The sequence below is a fragment of the Pipistrellus kuhlii genome, unplaced genomic scaffold (assembly GCF_014108245.1).
Source record: "Pipistrellus kuhlii isolate mPipKuh1 unplaced genomic scaffold, mPipKuh1.p scaffold_m20_p_16, whole genome shotgun sequence".
NCBI classification, from domain to species: Eukaryota; Metazoa; Chordata; class Mammalia; order Chiroptera; family Vespertilionidae; genus Pipistrellus; species Pipistrellus kuhlii.
Genome location: NW_023425471.1, coordinates 22,341,654 through 22,360,640, shown reverse-complemented (window position 1 = coordinate 22,360,640; position 18,987 = coordinate 22,341,654). Strand labels below are relative to the sequence as shown.

At 39.7% G+C, this 18,987-nt stretch overlaps 1 protein-coding gene across 1 annotated transcript in view; it reads left to right on the top strand.

Moving 5' to 3' along the window:
- The window catches only part of LOC118720054, a 65,040-nt gene extending 62,553 nt beyond the window's left edge, over window positions 1-2,487 (top strand). The window contains exon 7 of the mRNA XM_036440010.2: window positions 2,342-2,487. Within this exon, the coding sequence (XP_036295903.1) occupies window positions 2,342-2,470 (129 nt within the window). The 3' untranslated portion in view covers window positions 2,471-2,487. The remainder of the gene's footprint in view (window positions 1-2,341) is intronic.
- The last annotated feature ends 16,500 nt before the right edge of the window (window positions 2,488-18,987 follow it).

Below are 18,987 nucleotides of genomic sequence, written 5' to 3'. Positions count from 1 at the left end.
ATTGGACAGATACATGCAAAAAATGAAACTGGACCACCAACTTACACTATACAAGAATAAACTCGCCAGGACCGGTTTGGCTCAATGGATAGAGCGTCGGCTTGGGGACTGAAGGGTCCCGGGTTCAATTCCGGTCAAGGGCATGTACCTTGGTTGCGGGCATATCCCCGGTAGGGGGTGTGCAAGAGGCAGCTGATCAATGACTGTCATCGATGTTTCTAACTCTCTCTCTCTCTCTCTTCCTCTCTGTAAAAATAAATAAATAAATAAATAAAAATAAATAAATAAATAAATAAAATAAAATAAAAAAAGACTTAAATGTAAGTTGTGAAACCATAAAAAACAGAAAATATAGGTAGTAAAACCTCAGTCATCTCTCATGGCAACATATTTGTGGATACATCCCCTAGGGCAGTGGTCGGCAAACTCATTAGTCAACAGAGTCAAATATCAACAGTACTGTTCCAACTCACCCTCAGGTGGGAACATATGCACAGGTGACTGGGGTCCCTCAGCCAGAGAATTGGACTTATAGGGGTTTCCCACAGTACTTAACTAAAATTGACCGAGCATAAACTAAACACAGACACAAGAGTTAAAATGCATGAATCCCAAGGTTTATTTACCAGAGTCCTGGTGGTTTCCAGAAGCCTCGGCAGGTCACCTGGAGATCCGCGCCGACAGACACACACCCTGGACAGGAGCGTGCCGCTGCAGCGTCTCCGTCAGGAACGAGGCCTCAGAAGTTTGGCTCACAGGCAGAGTGACAGCTTCACTCAGGCAGAGTTTCATGCACTAGTTCGAACAGGGAGAAGAGAGTGGGAGAACATGTCAGGTGGGAGAGCCCTTCGTGGTCTCTGCCCAGTGCCTCTAGGTCCCTTCTTTTATGGCCATTTCTGGGTGTTTCCTTGTTCCTTCTGGGTGCAACCAATGGGTCTTCAGTGTGCCTAATAGGGTGCTCTCCAGGTACTTTTTGCCTAGGTTTCCAACTTTCCAGATAAAACACTTGTTAGGGCATCCACACAGTTACAACTTTCCAGATGAGCACATGTTAGGGCGTTCACACAGTTAGGGGCTCAAAGTCAGTTTTAAAACTCAAGTTTTACAAAATGGATTCAAGTCACATTATATGGAGTTACTTATACTAAGCCTAAAACACATTTCAAATAATTTCTTTTACTTAAAATAAAATCAGAATAAGATCAGAAATACAATTCACACTTAAACTATAAATCACTCATAAAAGTAAATGCTTTCATTCCTATTTTAAATCACACAAATAATTATTCTTACAGTTTTAAATCCTTAAAACATCACACTAATATAACTATAACAAATACAACCATTGAAATTTCTTTTGAGAGCCAAATTTTTTAAACTTAAACTTCTTCTAACGCCACTTCTTCAAAATAGACTCACCCAGGCCACGGTATTTTGTGGAAGAGCCACACTCAAGGGGCCAAACATCCGCATGTGGCTCTCGAGCCACAGTTTGCAGACCACGGCCATAGGGCAAGGGAAACTAAGAAGGAAATAAACAGATGAGACCACATCAAAATAAATATGTCTGCACATCAAAAGAAACCATCAACAAAATGAAAAGGGAGCCCACTGTGTGGGAGAATATATTTGCCAATGATACTACTGATAAAAGTTTAATATCTGAAATATATAAGTAACTCATACAACTTAACAAAAGGAAGACAATACAACTAAAAAATTGGCAACGGTTCTAAATAGACACTTCTCCAAAGTGGACATTCAAATGGCCAAGAGACATATGAAAAATGCTCAAAGTCACTGATCTTCAGAGAGATGCTAATTAAGTTGACAGTGAGGTACTTATTACCTCACCCCTGTCAGAATGGCTATCATCAACAAATCAACAAAGGCCAAGTGCTGGAGGGGATGAGGAGAAAAAGGAACCCTTCTTCACTGCTGGTGGGAATGCAGACTGGTGTAGCCACTTTGGAAAATAGTATGGCATTTCCTCAAAAAAGTAAATATGTAACAGCCATTTGACCCAGTTATCCCACTTCTTGGAATATATCCTATGATACACCAAATAAGAAAGAATGTCTGAATCCCTGTTCATAGCAGCATAATTTACAATAGCTAAGATCTGAAAACAGTCCAAGTACCCATAAGTTGATTTGCTGAAAGAAAATATTTTATTTTAAATCATTAACATTTATAATAGTGATTAATCAGATATTATATGTTAATTTTTCTAATACATAAGCATATCTAAACAAGAACATAAACTGTATTAACCAATGAACCCCAATATATTTAATATTTTAAATGCCATTTAATAACATTTGATATTTTTTTCTTGCAGAATTTTTCCACACAAGGAGTTCCAAAGTCAAACTATATCCAAACAGAGAGACCAATTGGATACTCAAGTTCTGAAGAGCAAGAAATGCCTTATAGGATGAATCGTGTGCAGATGAAATTCAACTATTAAAAGTTTCCTGCATTCAATTATCATCTCTTACACATTTAGCTTTTCTTTTCTCATCCCTCTGTGACCACAGAGCAAAACTTTCATTTCCAGTATCCAATTTCATTAACTCATCAGAGAATAAAAATACTTATCTTCAAAATTCAGCATAACACTTGGTTCCTGATTTATTACATGTATATTTATAAAGCGCTCAGTGAAATGCACAGAAGGTTGGTTGCAAATTGCTTATAGAATATACTGAACGTTTTTTATTTACTGTATAAATCTAATGTATTACACCAAAGCATCAGCATATAAATAATATATTATACTTAAAAGATGCAATTTGATTATAAACTAATTCCTTAAAATAAACTAAGAATTGCTCAATTATTTCTGTACACTGAGTGCAGCAGTGGAATTATCCCAAAATCTAGGTTGCTCCTTCCCTTCTTTGTTTTCTTCCCTTATTTCTTCTCCTCTTCCTTTATTCCTCAGGATGGTGAAGGACTAGTGTAGGGGAGCAACCTGGTGGAGTGGGGTCAATGGGTTCAAAAAGGGGGGACATCTGCAATTATTTTTTATATTATTACAGATGTTCCTCTTCCCCCCCCCCTCTGTTGCTCCCCTCCACCAGGTTCCCACCCCACACTCTGCCCTTTCCCCACCCATCATTGTCCTCATCCATAAGTGCACAGTTTATGTTCAGTCTCTTCCCACATCCTCATCTCCCCTTTTCCCCGAGAATCGTCAGTTCACTCTCCTTCCATACCACTGATTCTATTATATTCAACAGTTAATATTATTCATCAGATTAAAAAAAAAAATTTTTGTTTTTAGATTCACTTGTTGATAGTTACATATCTGTTGTTCATAGTTTTTATCTTTATTTACTTTCTCTTCCAAAAGAACCCCCTTCAGCAATTCATATAATTCTGGTTTGGTGGTGGTGAACTCCTTTAGCTTTTTTTTTATTGGTGAAGCTCTTTATCTGGCCTTCGATTCTGAGTGATAGCTTTGCTGAGTAGAGTATTTTTGGCTGTAGGTTCTTGCTATTCATCACCTTGAATATTTCTTGCCATTCCCATCAGGCCTGCATGGTTTCTGTTGAGAAATCAGCTGACAATCATATAGGTGCTCCTTTATAGGTAACTACCTGCTTTGCTCTTGCTGCTTTTAATATTCTCTCTTTGTCTTTTGCTCTTGGAATTTTAATTATGATTTGTCTCGGTGTGATCTTCTTTGGATTCCTTTTGTTTGGAGTTCTGTGCACTTCCTGGACTTGTAAGTCTATTTCTTTCACCAGGTGGGGGAAGTTTTCTGTCACTATTTCTTTCAGTATGTTTTCAATATCTTGCTCTCTCTCATCTTCTGGGACCCCCATAATTCTGATGTTGGTTCCCTTGAAGTTGTCCCAGAGTTTTCTTACATTGTCTTCAACTTTCTGGATTCTCTTATCTTCTTGTTTCTGCAGAGGAGTGACTTCTGGCTCTTTATGTCCCAAATCTTTGACTTTATTCTTGCATCTTCCATTCTGTTTTTAGGAGTCTGTATAATATTTTTTATTTCAGACAATGTATTCTTTATTTCTTGTTGATCTCTTATTATTTCTTGTTGATCCCTTATTATTTCTAGTTGATCCCTTTTCATATCCTCATAGGTCTCGTTTATTTTATTGGCCTTTTCTAGGAGATTCTTGAACAACCTTATAAGTGTGGTTTTGAACTCTATATCTAATCGCTTTTTCTCCTCCATTTCTTTCATTTGTGATCTATTTCCTTGTCTCGGCATTTTCGCAGCTTCCCTGATGGGGGCAGAATTTCAGGGTGGAGCCTACAGCCTTGGCTTCTGTCAGCCATGCCCTATGCGGCTCCTGAGTCTCAGTATTCCTCAGGGTCCTTCGGTACTCACTGCAAGCACCTCTGAGAGTGAGGTGCCCTCGAGTTTTGCCTGCTACCAAACAGTCTAGTCTCTCCCCCAATGAGTCCCGAACTGGGGTTCAGTTCAGTTGGAAGTGGGGTTCAGAGCAGTCTGGAGCTTTTGTTTCCTTCCCGCCAGGACAATCCCATGACAGAGCCAAAAGTCCATTCTCTGAGAGTAATGTGTGCACCTCTGGGGGCTCTGCCTTTTGCCGCTCCCCGGGTTTCCACCTTACAGCCCAGCTCCCTCTATTTGAGCCTGGGTCCCCAGGGTCTGGCCTAGAACTGGGGTTCAGCGCTGTCGAGTCTGAGGTTCAGCACAGTCCAGAGCTTTTATCTGCTTCCCACTAGGGAACGCCAGCCAGGCATTCAGCCGCCCTCCTCTCCGGCTCCGTCCTCTCTGCGCGTGCCGCGTGTCTCCGTACCTTGGGCTTTTACAGCTCCTCCGCGCTTCCTTCTGGTTTTCTCCTTGCTTCTCGTTGTAGAATTTCCAGTCAGTCGACTTTCCTGTAGTTCTGGGTAATGTCCATTTTATATTTTAGTTGTATTTTATTGAAATTGTTGTATGAGGCTGCGGTTAGGTGTTTACCTGTGCAGCCATCTTGGATCCTCTCCAATAAAGATTTTTTTTTTTGATCAAGCCTCGACTTCATTTTTTGAAATGGCTGTATATATACAGCAGAAACAAAGGGGGCAGGATTGCCTATGCAGAGAGGTCTTTGGCAGTGTACAATTGGTTTAGGCACTCAGTGGCAAGGTGGTAAGGTATCTGGCAACACAGGATTGGCTAACTGCCAGGGCGGCGTAACATTCCAAGGTCAAGATTTTTTTAAAGTATATATATTTTTATTGATTTTTTACAGAGAGGACAAGAGAGGGATAGAGAGTTAGAAACTTCAATGAGAAAGAATCATCTATCAGCTGCCGCTTGCACACCCCCTACTGGGGATGTGCCTGCAACCAAGGTACATGCCCTTGACCGGAATTGAACCTGGAACCTTTCAGTCTGCAAGCGGATGCTCTATCCACTAAGCCAAACTGGTTTCGGTAACAATAAAGATTTTTAAAAGTATTCATTTCACACCAACTATGACAAACACTAGTTAGTTACTAAGGTACACAGATGAACTTGAGATAGTTCCTGGCGCTCAGACTGATAGAAAAGACAGAGATAAAAATCACTTATCATTTTCCATTGTGATCAATACAATAATTAAAAAAATGTATACAAGTAAGTAGGAAATTTCAAAGAATAATTAACCATGCCTCGGGAGAAGTGTGATAATAGTGGAGAAGAAAGCCATAAAAAATGAGGTGATGCCTAAGCTATCATAAAAGGTAAGTGGGAGTTAGCTTTATGAAGGGAGGTTGGGGGAAAATTTTTGAGACAAAGCAAAAGGCACAGTACTGAAAACAACATGGAGTATGCAGATCTTCAATGAGTGTTAAAGTGAGGTTGATGAGGTAGTCAGACTATATCATAAAATATCTCCAATGACTTATTTAAACTAAATTTTAGTGGTTATGTGAATATATTGAAGGGTTATAATTAATACTCTCAACAACAATAAATTAAAATTAAATCAATAAAATAAAATTGTTTTTAAAAAGTAAAAAATAAAAGAGTAAAAAATAAAACCTCTCTATGGAGGCCATGAGACTCTGTTTCAGAGCCCCCTAACCAAAGACCCAAGCTACAGTGCTATGAAATTAATCCCTGCATTTACCTGGAAGATATACCTTCCCCCAGGCTACTCTTAGCATATGCCAGAGAGAAACTAATGTAACTTCATTTCTGAGAGTTATGGAACTCTCCTAATGGCTGACTTTCTCTTGAAGACTCCCCAATGGCTTTGCAAAACCTTCCTTAGATTGCGCAGCAGTCCAGGACACTTCCAAATATCCTTCCCTTTCTCCTTCACTCAGGGTCAGACTTTCCCAGACTTTTGAAGATCCCTCCCCATTTTCTCTCAACAGTTGTTTCCCCTAAAAAAAAATCCATGCATATTCTGATATGATTTTGATGTTTGCTGCTGAGAGGACCTAGTTAAACATAACCCTTAACACTATATCCCCCTAAAACTTTCCTTTACAGTCAAGCTTCTGGAATGAGTTGTCTACTCCCAGTCTTTATTTCTTTCTCTTTCCTTCATTCCTCAATTCACACAAATTTAGCTTGAATATCTACTACACATGTTACCTTATCCAAAGTATTCTTATTAGGGTCATTGATTACCTCTGTGTCACAAAATCTAATATATATTTTGTAGTCTTTATTTTACCTCTCATCAACATTCATCACCAATGACCCTCCTTACAACATTCTCTTCCTTCAGTTTTGTGAAAGTATGCTCTCTTTGTGTGTGTGTGATTTTTTTTTTAATTTTATTGTCTAAAGTTTTACATGTGTCTTCTTTTTCCCCAATTGATGCCCCCTCTCCCCCACCCCCACCCCGCCATTCCCATCCCGGGCAAGCCCTCACTGCGCCAGTATCTGTGTCCATTGGATATGCCAATATGCATGCATACATGACCTTTGGTTGCTCTCTAACACCCCATCCCTACCATTTGTCTCTGGATCTATTCTTGTTCATCAAATTATGTTGATCACTATATCTCACAAATGAGTGAGATCATGAGATATTTATCTTTCTCTTCCTGGCTTATTTAACTTAACATAATCTCTCCAGTTCCATCCATGCAGTTGCAAATGGTAAAAGTTCCTTCTTTTTTATAGCAATATAGTATTCCATTGTATAGATGTACCAGTTTTTATTTTTTTTAATAAATTTTTATTGTTCATATTATTACAAATGTTTCTTCCCTCCCCCTCCATTGCTCTCCTCCACCAGGTTCCCACCCCACCCTCTGCCTCCTCCCCACCCCCCCATTGTTCTCATCCATAGGTGCATAGTTTATGTTCAGTCTCTTTCCACATTCCCCTCTCCCCTTTTCCCCATGAATCGTCAGATGTACCAGTTTTTAAACCACTTATATGCTGATGTAGATTTTAGGCTCTACATCAGCAGTTCTCAACCTGTGGATGTTGAGAACTGCTAGTAGGGTCACCTAAGACCATCAGAAAACACAGATATTTACATTACGATTCACTAACAGTAGCAAACTTACAGTTATGAAGTAGCAATGAAAATAATTTTATGGTTGGGGGTCACTACAACATGAGGAACTGTATTAAAGGGTTGTAGCATTAGAAAGGTGGAGAACCACTGCTCTAAATAAAAAATCAGCAAAGAAACATCAATCCTAAATGACTCACTAGATTAGATGGAGTTAATTTACATCTTCAGAACATTCCACCCCAAAGCCACATAATATACAATATTCTCAAGTGCACATGGGTCATTTTCAAAGATAAACCACATATTGAGTCACAAGAAAAGTTTCTCCAAATTCAAGAACATTGAAATCATATCAAGCATTTTCTTAGACCACAATGGCATAATATTAGAAATTAACTACAGTAAAACATTCCAAAAATTTCAAACACTTGCAAGCTGAATAGCAGGCTACCAAACAATGATTGGGTTATCAATGAGATCAAAGAAGAAATTAAAAACATCCTGGAGACTAATGAAAATAAAAACTCAACAATGTAAATGTTATAGGACACAATGTAAGCAGTCCTGAGAGGGAAGTTTATAGCTCTACAGGACTACCTAAAAAACAAGAAAAAAATAGTAATAAATCATTTAACTCTACAACACAAAGAATTAGAAAGAGAGCAACAACCAAATCCCAGAGTGAGCAGAAGGAAGGGAATAATAATGATCAGAGCAGAAATGAATGACATAGAGACAAAAAAAAAATTAATGAAACCAAGAGCTGGTTCTTTGAAAGGTAAAAAAGATTGATGAACCTCTAACCAGGATCACCAAGAAGCAAAGAGAGAGGAACCAAATAAACAAAATCAGAAATTAAAGAGAAGAAATAACAACAGACCCAACAAAATTACAAAGGATAGTTAAAAAATACTATGAAGAACTCTATTCTAACAAACTAGACAACCTGGAGGAAATGGACATATTCCTAGAAATATACAACCTTCCAATACTCACACAGGAATATTGTAAAAATCTCAATAGGCTAATAACTATGGAAGAAATTGAATCAGTCATCAGAAAGCTTCCAGCAAACATAAGGCCATAGCCCCATGGCTTCATAGGGGAGTTTTACCAAATATTCAAGGAAGAACAAAAACCTACCCTCCTCAGACTATTCCAGAAAATTCAAGAGGAAGGAACACTTCCAAATCCTTTTATGAAGACAGCATCACCCTAATACCAAAACCAGGTAAAGATAATACAAGAAAGAGAATTACAGGCCAATATACCTCATGAACATAGATGGCAAAATCCTCAACAAAATTCGAGGAAATTGGATCCAGCAGTACATCAGAACCAAGTAAGATTTTTCCCGGAGATGCAAGGATGGTACAATATTCGCAAATCAATAAACGTGATACATCACATAAACAAACTGTGAGATAAAAATCACATAGTTATATCAATTGAAAAAGCATTTGACAAAATCCAACACCTTTTCTTGATAAAAATTCTCAGCAAAGTGGGAATAGAAGGATCATACTTCAGCATAATAAAGCCATATATGACAAACCCACAGCCAACATCATACTCAATGGACAAAAACTAAAACCATTTCCCCTAAGAACAGGAACAAGACAGGGATGTCCACTCTCACCACTCCTGTTTGACATAGTGCTGGAAGTACTAGCCATTGTTATGAGACAACAAGAAGAAATTATAGGTATCCAAATTAGCAAAGAAGAAGTAAAACTGTCCTTATTTGCAGATGTCATGATATTGTACATAAAAAACCCCAAAGGCTCCATAAAAAAATTATTATACTTAATATATGAATTCAGTTATGTAGCAGGATACAAAATTAATGCCAAGAAATCTTGGCCTTTCTATACACCAATAGTGAACTTACAGAAAGAGAGACTAAAAAAAGCCATACCATTTACCATTACACCAAAAAATTAAGATATCTAGGAAAGAACTTAACTAAGGAGGTAAAAGACCTATACACGGAAAACTACAGGACACTGAAAAAAGAGATAAAAGACATAAACAGATGGAAGAACATACCATGTTCATGGATTGGTAGAATAAACACCATTAAAATGTCCATACTACCCAAAGCAATCTATAGATTCAATGCACTCCCCATTAAAATACCAATGGTAGCCGAAACCGATTTGGCTCAATGGATAGAACGTCGGCTTGGGGACCGAAAGGTCCGGGGTTCAATTCCGGTCAAGGGCATGTACCTTGGTTGTGGGCACATTCCCAGTAGGGGGTATGCAAGAGGCAGCTGATTGATGACTCTCTCTCATTGATGTTTCTAACTATCTCTCTCCCTTCCTCTCTGTACAAAATCAATAAAATATATTTAAAAATAAAAAATAAAATACCAATGGCATATTTCGCAGGCCTGGAAAAAAACTCTCCAAAAATTCATCTGGAATAAAAAAAAGACCCCTAATAGCCACAGCCATCATGAGAAAGAAGAACAAAGTAGGTGGGATCTCAATACTAGATTTCAAGCTGTATTACAAAGCCACTGTTCACAAAAAAGCCTGGTGCTGGCACAAGAACACACATATAGAACAATGGAATAGAATAGAGAACCCAGTTATGGACCCAAACCACTGAGTTCAATTAATATTTGACAAAGGAAAACAAACAGAGAATCCAAGATGGCTGCTCGGGTAGGCAACTAGCCGCAGCCGCACACAACAATTTCAACAAAATACAACTAAAATATAAAATGGATATTACCCAGAACTACAGGAAAGTCAACTGACTGGAAATTCTACAACAAGAAGCAAGGAGAAAACCAGAAGGAAGCGTGGAGGAGCTGTAAAAGCCCAAGGTACGGAGACACGTGGCGCGCGTGGAGAGGACAGAGCCGGAGAAGAGGGAGGCCGAGTGTCTGGCTGGCGGTCCCAAGCAAGAAGGAGAGAAAAGCTCTGACTGTGCTGGGCCCAGTTCCAACTGCTCTGAACCCCAATTCTAGGCCAGACCCCGGGGACCCAGGCTTATCCATAGGGAGCCGGGCTGTAAGGCAGGACTCCGGGGAAGTCAACAAGTGAATCTAAAAACCAAGGAAACTAAAAAAAAAAAAAATCTGAGGAACAATATTAACTGTTGAATATAATAGAATCAGAGGTATGGAAGGGGAATGAACTGTTTATTCTTGGGGAAAAGGGGAGAGGGGGATGTGGGAAGAGACTGAACATAAACTGTGCACCTATAGATGAGGACAATGGGGGGTGGGGAAAGGGCAGAGGGTGGGGTGAGAAAGGGGGGGGGAAGGAACATTTGTAATAATATGAACAATAAAAATTTATTAAAAAAATATTTGACAAAGGATGCATGAATATACAATGGAGTCAAGGCATTCTCTTCAATAAATAGTGTTGGGAAAATTGGACAGATACATGCAAAAAATGAAACTAGAACACCAATTTAAACCACACACAAAAACAAACTCAAAATGGATAAATGACTTAAACATAAGACAGGAAACCATAAAAATACTAGAGAAATCCACAGGGAGAGAAAGCTCAGACATATGTGGAAGCTATTTTTTCATCGATACTGCTCCTAGGGCAATGGAAACTAAAGAGAAAATAAACAAATGGGACTACATCAAAATGCAAAGCTTTTGCTCAGCAAAAGAACCATCAACAAAACAACAAGAAAGCCCACTGTATGGGAGAACATATTTGCCAATGTTATCACTGATAAAGGTTTAATCTCCATCATTTACAGGGAACTCATACAACTTAATAAAAGGAAGATAAATGATCCAATAAAAAAATGGTCAATGGACCTAAATAGAAACTTTTTGAAAGAAGACAGAAAGAAGGCCAAGAGACATATGAAAGCATGCTCAAAGTCCCTAATGATCTGAGAGATGAAATCAAAATGACAATGCGGTACCATCTCACACCTTTTAAAATGGCTATCATTAAAAAATCAACAAACGACAAGTGCTGGTGAGAATTTGGAGAAAAAGGAACTCTTGTGCACTGTTGGTGGGAAGGCAGACTGGTGCAGCCACTGTGGAGAACAGTATAGAGTTTCCTCAAAAAATTAAAAATGGAACTCCCATTTGACCCAGTGATCCCACTTCTAGGAATATATCCCAAGAAACTAGAAACACAAATCAGAAAGGACATATGCATCCCTATGTTCATAGCAACACAATTCAGCATAGCTAAGATTTGGAAACAGCCTAAATGCACATCAGCAGATGAGTCAATTAGGAAACTATGGTACACCTACACAATGGAATACTACACTGCTATAAAAAATGAATTACTACCATTTGCAGTAGCATGGATAGAACTGGAGAGCATTATGGTAAATGAAATAAGCCAGGCAATGAAAGAAAAATACCACATGCTCTCACTCATTTATGGAAAATAAAGAGTATTATAACCTGAAGAACAGAAAGATAGATACAGAAGCAGTAAAGCATTGAAAAGACTGTCAAATGACTGCAGGAAGGCTGGGGAGTGTTGGGGAGAGGGGAAAAGAGATCAAACCAAAGGACTTGTATGCATAAATATGAGCACACCCAATGGATACAGACATTGGGATGGATGGGATGACGGCATGCTACAGGGGTAAGGAGAGGCTAGGGGAAGGTCAATGGGGGGGGGAGGATATATGTACTACTATATGTAATACTTTAAACAATAAAAAAATAACAAATAACCAATATGTTTCATAGAATCTATCCTATCTAATAAAAGAGTAATATGCAAATTGACCATCACTCCAACACACAAGATGGTTGCCCCCATGTGGACACAAGTAAGCCACCACAAGATGGCCAGCAGGGGAGGGCAGTTAGGAGGGACCAGGCCTGAGAGGGAAGGGCAGTTGTGGGTGATCAGGCCAGCAGGGGAGGGAAGTTGGGAGGGACCAGGCCTGCAAGGGAGGGCAGTTGGGGATAATCAAGCCTGGAGGGGTGGACAATTAGGGGTGACCAGGCTGGCAGAGGAGGGAAGTTGGGGGCAACCAGGCCTGCAGGAAAGGGTAGTTGGGGGAATCCAGGCCTGCAGGGGAGGGAAGTTAGGGACAAATAGGCTGGCAGGGGAGCAGTTAGGCATCAATCGGGCTGGTAGGGGAATGGTTAGGGGGTGATCAGGCTGGCAGGTAGAAGCAGTTATGGGTAATCATGAAGGAAGGCAGGTGAGCCAGCAGTCCTAGATTGTGAGAGAGATGTCCGACTGCCCAATCCCAGTAGGATCAGGCCTTAACAGGCAGTCGGACATTCCTCAAGGGGTCCCAAATTGGAGAGGGTGCAGACTGGTCTGAGGGATACACACGATTTTTATGCACTAGGCCTCTAGTATATATATAAAGAGCCAGGGTTGTAACATCCAAAATGACTAAAGGTTTGACCAAATGCCAGGCTGCACGGACAGTAGGCGAATGGGCTGAACTGCTCCCCTCTTGGAGGGAGAGAGAGGTAGGGCTGATCAGCAGCGGAAGTGGCTGCTGGCGAGTCCCAGAGAGAAAAGCTGGGTGATCAGACCCTGCTTCTCTCTCCGGGTCTCACCAGCAGCCAATCCTCTCTCTCTCTCCCAGAGATCAGCAGTTCATCCTGCTCACCACCAGCCTGGGACAGCTGCTGATCAGCACTGCCTCTATGATCAGGCCCAGAGATGCTGACTGGCATAGAAACCAAACAATCAGAAAGGACATATGCACCCCTATGTTCACAGCAACACAATTCAGCATAGCTAAGATTTGGAAACAGCCTAAATGCACATCAGCAGATGAGTCAATCTGGGTGAACTGTGAGGAGGCAATGACCTCCTAGGAGGCAGAGCTTTTGATACTGACTGGCATGGAAACTGGCCAATCAGAACAAAATCTGGGTGAAGTGCGAGGGGCCAATGGCTGCCTAGGAGGTGGGGCTTTTGATGCTGACTGCATAGAAACCGACCAATCAGAACCTATTCTGGTTGTACTTTAAAGGCAGAACCTAAGGTGGGGGCTGAGGAGGGGTTTCAAAGGCAACAGCTGTTTGGTGTAAGGTGTAAGAAAGTGGTTCAATTTTTTAAAGACCAGTTTAGCAGTACAGTGCATATGGCTGGCTATCAGTCCAGATATAGGGATTATGTATTTTTGTCTGCCAAGAGCATCTCCTCCTGATGAAAAAGGATCCCTCACCCCATTTAAGCAATCCTATCCTATATAATCTATATATACTATTAAAAGGATAACATGCTAAATTATACCAGGTTGACCAGCCATCTTCCTGATGTCCGACTTCCTTCCAAAACCATGGTAGTGAGGGCAGAGGCACAGGCCATTAGGAGTGATCAGGCTGGCAGGGGAGGGTTGTTGGGGATGACCAGGTCAACAGGGAAGGGCAGTTGGGGGCGAGATCAGGCCAGTGGGGGTGGGCATTTGGGGGTGAGATCCAGCTGGCAGAGGAGGGCAGTTGGGGGTGATCAGACAGGCAGAGGCTGTTAGGGACAATTAGGCTGGCAGGGAGATAGGTTAGAGATGAGATAAGGCTGGCAGGGGAGGGCAGTTAAGGGCAATCAAGCAGGCAGGTAGAAGCAGTTAGGGGCGATTAGGCAGGCAGGCAGAGGGCTTAGGGGCAATCAGCCAGGTAGGCAGAGGGGTTAGGGGTGATCAAGCAGGCAGGCACCATTGAGTGGTTAGGAGCCAGTTTTCCCAGATTGCTAGAGGGATATCTGACTGCCAGTTTAGGCCTAACCCCACACCGGCAGTCAGACATCCCCCGAGGGGTCCCAGATTGGAGAGGCTATAGGCCTGGCTGAAGAACCCTACTCCGTGCACAAATTTCATGCCCCAGGCCTCTAATATATATATATATGACACAGAGTCTCAATGTACTACTCAAAATATACAGGACAAAATCCAAATTACTTAGCATAAGACAATCTCAATTTATATGGGAAAAGACAATCAACAGATGCTAATGATGGGATGACAAAGATGTTGGAGTTATCTAACAAGGATTTTAAAGCAACTATGAGAAAAATGCTCAAATAAGCAATTAAGAACACTCCTGAATCAAACATTAAAATAAAGTATCAGTGGAATTAATGCTCTGTTTTATAAAACAATGGTGTATTTATTAATCTTAAAGTAAATTCATTTCTTTTGGAATAGAAGTACAAAAGAAAAACAGTATGTAAACTACAACTCTGTATAAAAAGTAGAATAAAACAAAGTATCAACAAAGTAACAGACTACACAAAGAAGAACCAAATGGAAGTTTTGGAACTGAAAAACAGAATAACAAAACAAAACAAAACAAAATAATACCACTAAACCTCACTTTCTGGATTCCAGAGCACAATAAAAATGACAAAGAGTCAGTGACCTTCAAGTTAGACCAGTAATAATTATTTATTCTGGACATCAAAAAGAAAAAAAAGAAAAGCCGAAACTGGTTTGGCTCAGTGATGGAGCATCGGTCTGAGGACTGAAGGGTTCCAGGTTCAATTCCGGTCAGGGACATGTGCATTGGTTGCAGGCATGTCCCTGGTGGGGGGTGTGAAGGATGTGGCTGGTCGATGTTTCTCTCTCATCAACGTTTCTAGCTCTCTATCTCTCTCCCTTCCTCTCTGTAAAAAAATCAATAAAATATATTTTTTAAAAATAAAATATATATTTTTTCAAAAAAGATTGGAAAAAAACGAACAAAGCCTTAGGTAGAACAACAACAAAATGTCTAAACTTCATATAATCAAACTTCTCAGAAGGACTGGAAAAAGGTGATGGTGCTGAATGTGTTCAAAAAAATGATGGCTACCAATGTCACAAATTTTGCAAATTATCTGATATAAATACACAAATAAAAAGAAAATGAGTTGATCACAAACATTTTCAGTAGTTCCCAAAATGAAATACTTTGGTATCTATTTAACAAAATATATAGAGAATCTAAATGCTGAAAACTTCAAAATGCTGATGAAATAAACCAAGAACACTTAAATAATTGGGCATATTGTGTTATATCAATTAAAAGAATTTACATAAGTAAAGAGTCAGTTTCCCTCAGAGATTTACAGATTCACAAAATATCAATCTAAATCTCAGCAGAATTTTTTATAGATATAGACAAGGTGGTACTAAAAAAGAATGAGAATAGCTAATCCCATTTTGGGGGGAAATAAAGTTGAAAGAATCACACTCCCCAATTTTACAAATCAAGTCAATGTGTTTTTTTTAAATATATTTTTATTGATTTCAGAGAGGAAGGGAGAGTGAGAGAGAGATAGGAACATCAATGATGAGAGAGAATCACTGATCAGCTGCCTCCTGCATATTCACATTGGTGATCAAGCCCACAACCCAGGCATGTGCCCTGACCAGGAATGGAATCATGACCTCCTGATTCATAGGTAGAAGCTCAACCACTGAGCCACGCCGGCAAGGCCAATGATTTTCTTTTATCTATTGACTTATTTAACTACAAATGGAATCAAACTGTTTTATCACTTCCTTTTTCCACTTAGCAATATACTTCGACATCTTTCCATCTCATTCTTTTAAGAATCCCAATACATGAATATCATTATGCTAACAATGTTTGCATTGCTTTCAATCTTCTGCTATTATGAACAATACTGCAATAAATATTCTGTACATATATCTTTGTGCCCTTGAATGTCAATTGTTAAAGGTAAAATTGCTGAGTCAAATAGTACGAATATTTAGATTTTAACAAATATTGCCAAGTAGTCCCTTCAAAAGGCTGAACCATTATATAAAAACACTGTATCAGGGTAAGGCAGTGATTTTCAGACTTTTGTTACACGGGGACTCTTTCTTTGAAAGAATCCTTTTCAGAATCCAGAATAGAAAGCAGAAAAGGAACTTTATTTTGGTGAAAGCTGATATAGGGGTGGGAGGCCTGCAGCTCTGGCCACTGGCCCTGACCTTAGCCTCTGTGGCACTTCCATGTGGCCTCCTGGAGTTTCTCTTTTTCTAACATAACATGTTTTCAAATGTGTTTGACTGGCTGAAAGTAGAATTTACATGATATAATACTTATGAATTATTATAAAATCCCTAATCACACCTCAATTTCAGGCACAATTTTCAGTAATTTAGTTCTAGCACTTTATATGTGTTTTTTCATTGGTTTATTTACCTTTACAATGAGCATCTGATTATGACTAAGTTCTGTTCCTTTTAGAAGTTAATGTGGTTTTGTTGAAAGGATAGATATACACAGGCCTATGGGTAATATAAAGCACATAAACATAGAGATTTGATTGTTTACAAAGGTGCAAAATCTCATTGGAGAAAGGATACTGTTTTAAGCTACAACCTAAATCTCACGCTTTATAAAGATTAACTCAAAAGAGTTCATAGATATAAATACAAAGCCTAAAGCAATAAAATTTTGAACAAAATAGAACATCTTTGTGACCTGAAAATAGGCAAATAATTCTTAGAATACACACCAAAGCACAATCCATATAAGAAAAAAAAATGATAAATTGGATTTAACTAAAATGAAAAACTTTGGCTCTGCCAAAGCCACCATAAAAAAAGACCAGGTGATGATGGGAAGAAATATATATAAATCACATATCTGATAATATGTATCTATAATATATATATGTGTGTATATATATATTTTTTTTAATTTTTTTTAAGTCTGAAACTCAACAATAAGGAAACAGTCACATTAAAAGATAGGCAAAGACACTGTGGAGAACAGTATGGAGTTCCTCAAAAAAATTAAAAATGGAACTCCCACTTGACCCAGTGATCCCACTTCTAGGAATATATCCCAAGTGAGAGGGCAGGACAGGGTTAACTCCTGACTCCATCTTGTGCTCCATCCATTTTGTATAACTATGTCACTATGTAGCTGGACCCTAGCCTTCACACAACCAATCAGGGTCAGCCAAAGCAGTGACCTCACCACCCCTGTAAATCTTTTGTTTTAGAGAAACCCACTCTCTTCTTCCACCTTGCCGCTGTGTCGGTATGTGGGCCAGCGGCCATTACTGCGGGGCTGACTAGAAACCAAGCTTGTCAGCACCACCCTGAGACTCCGCCCGATCCAAGGGGAGCACCGAAGCCCTCCTGGAGGCTGGCTTTCTCGTTCACTGCAAATAGTACTCTCCGGAGGAGGGACAAATCAAAGCTTGTCTGCGCCATACCAAAGAGGTGCACACGCCTGCAACCAATCTTGCGGGACTCACCAAAGTTTGTCTGCGCATATAACAAAGAGGTGCACGCACCTGCAACCAATCTTGCAGGACTCACCAAAGCTTGTCTGTATCACCTGAGACTCCGCCCCATCCAAGCGGAGTACAGAAGCCCTCCTAGCTGAGACACTACTGATCCTCACAGCCAATTGGCTTGGAGATCAATGCTTCCCAGTGATACCAACAACAAGCAAGGCTTAACAACAAGACTGCACACACAGCCCACAAAGGGCTACACCAAGGCTTTCCTCCTCAGGTAACTGGGAAGGCTGTGCTACTGGGCTCTACCAGAACACCTAACAAAACTATTCCATCAAATTAGCGAAGAAGCTAAAAATGCAGAGGAGAGGCAGGACACAAAGGAAGGAGATATAAGAAAAGAAAAGAATGGGCATTGAGTTCAAAACTACAGTTATAAGGCTTTTCAAGAATCTCCTAAAAAAGGTCGATAAAATAAATGATAACTATGAGGATATGATAAGGGATCAACTAAAAATAAAAAGGGATCAACTAGAAATAAAGAAAACATTGTCTGAATAAAAAAAAATATTACACAGAGTCCTAAAAACAGACTGGAAGATCGCAAGAATCAAGACAAAGGTTTGGAACACAAAGAGCCAGAGGACACTCCTTCACACAAGCAAGAAGATAAGAGAATCCAGAAAGTTGAAGATAGTGTAAGAAACCTCTGGGACAATTTCAAGCGAACCAACATCAGAATTATGGGGATCCCAGAAGAAAAGAGAGAGCAAGATACCGAAAGAATACTGGAAGAGATAGTGACAGAAAACTTCCCCCACCTGGTGAAAGAAATAGACTTACAAGTCCAGGAAGTGCACAGAACCCCACACAAGAGGAATCCAAAGAGGACCACACCAAGACACATCATAATTAAAATGCCAAGAGCAAAAGACAAAGAGAGAATATTAAAAGCAGCAAGAGAAAAACAGTTACCTATAAAGAAGCACCCATACGATTGTCAGCTGATTTCTCAACAGAAACCATGCAGGCCAGACGGGAATGGCAGGAAATATTCAAGGTGATGAATAGCAAGAATCTACAGCCAAAAATACTCTACCCAGCAAAGCTATCACTCAGAATTGAAGGCCAGATAAAGAGCTTCACAAATAAAAAAAAGCTAAAGGAGTTCATCACCGCCAAACCAGAATTATATGAATTGCTGAAGGGGGTTCTTTAGGAAGAGGAAGAAGATAAAGATAAAAATTATGAACAACAAATACATAAATATCAACAAGTGAAACTAAAAGCCAGGGGAATTAAAAAAAAAAACACCTGATGAACAATATTAACTGGTGAATATAATAGAATCAGCGGTATGGAAGGGG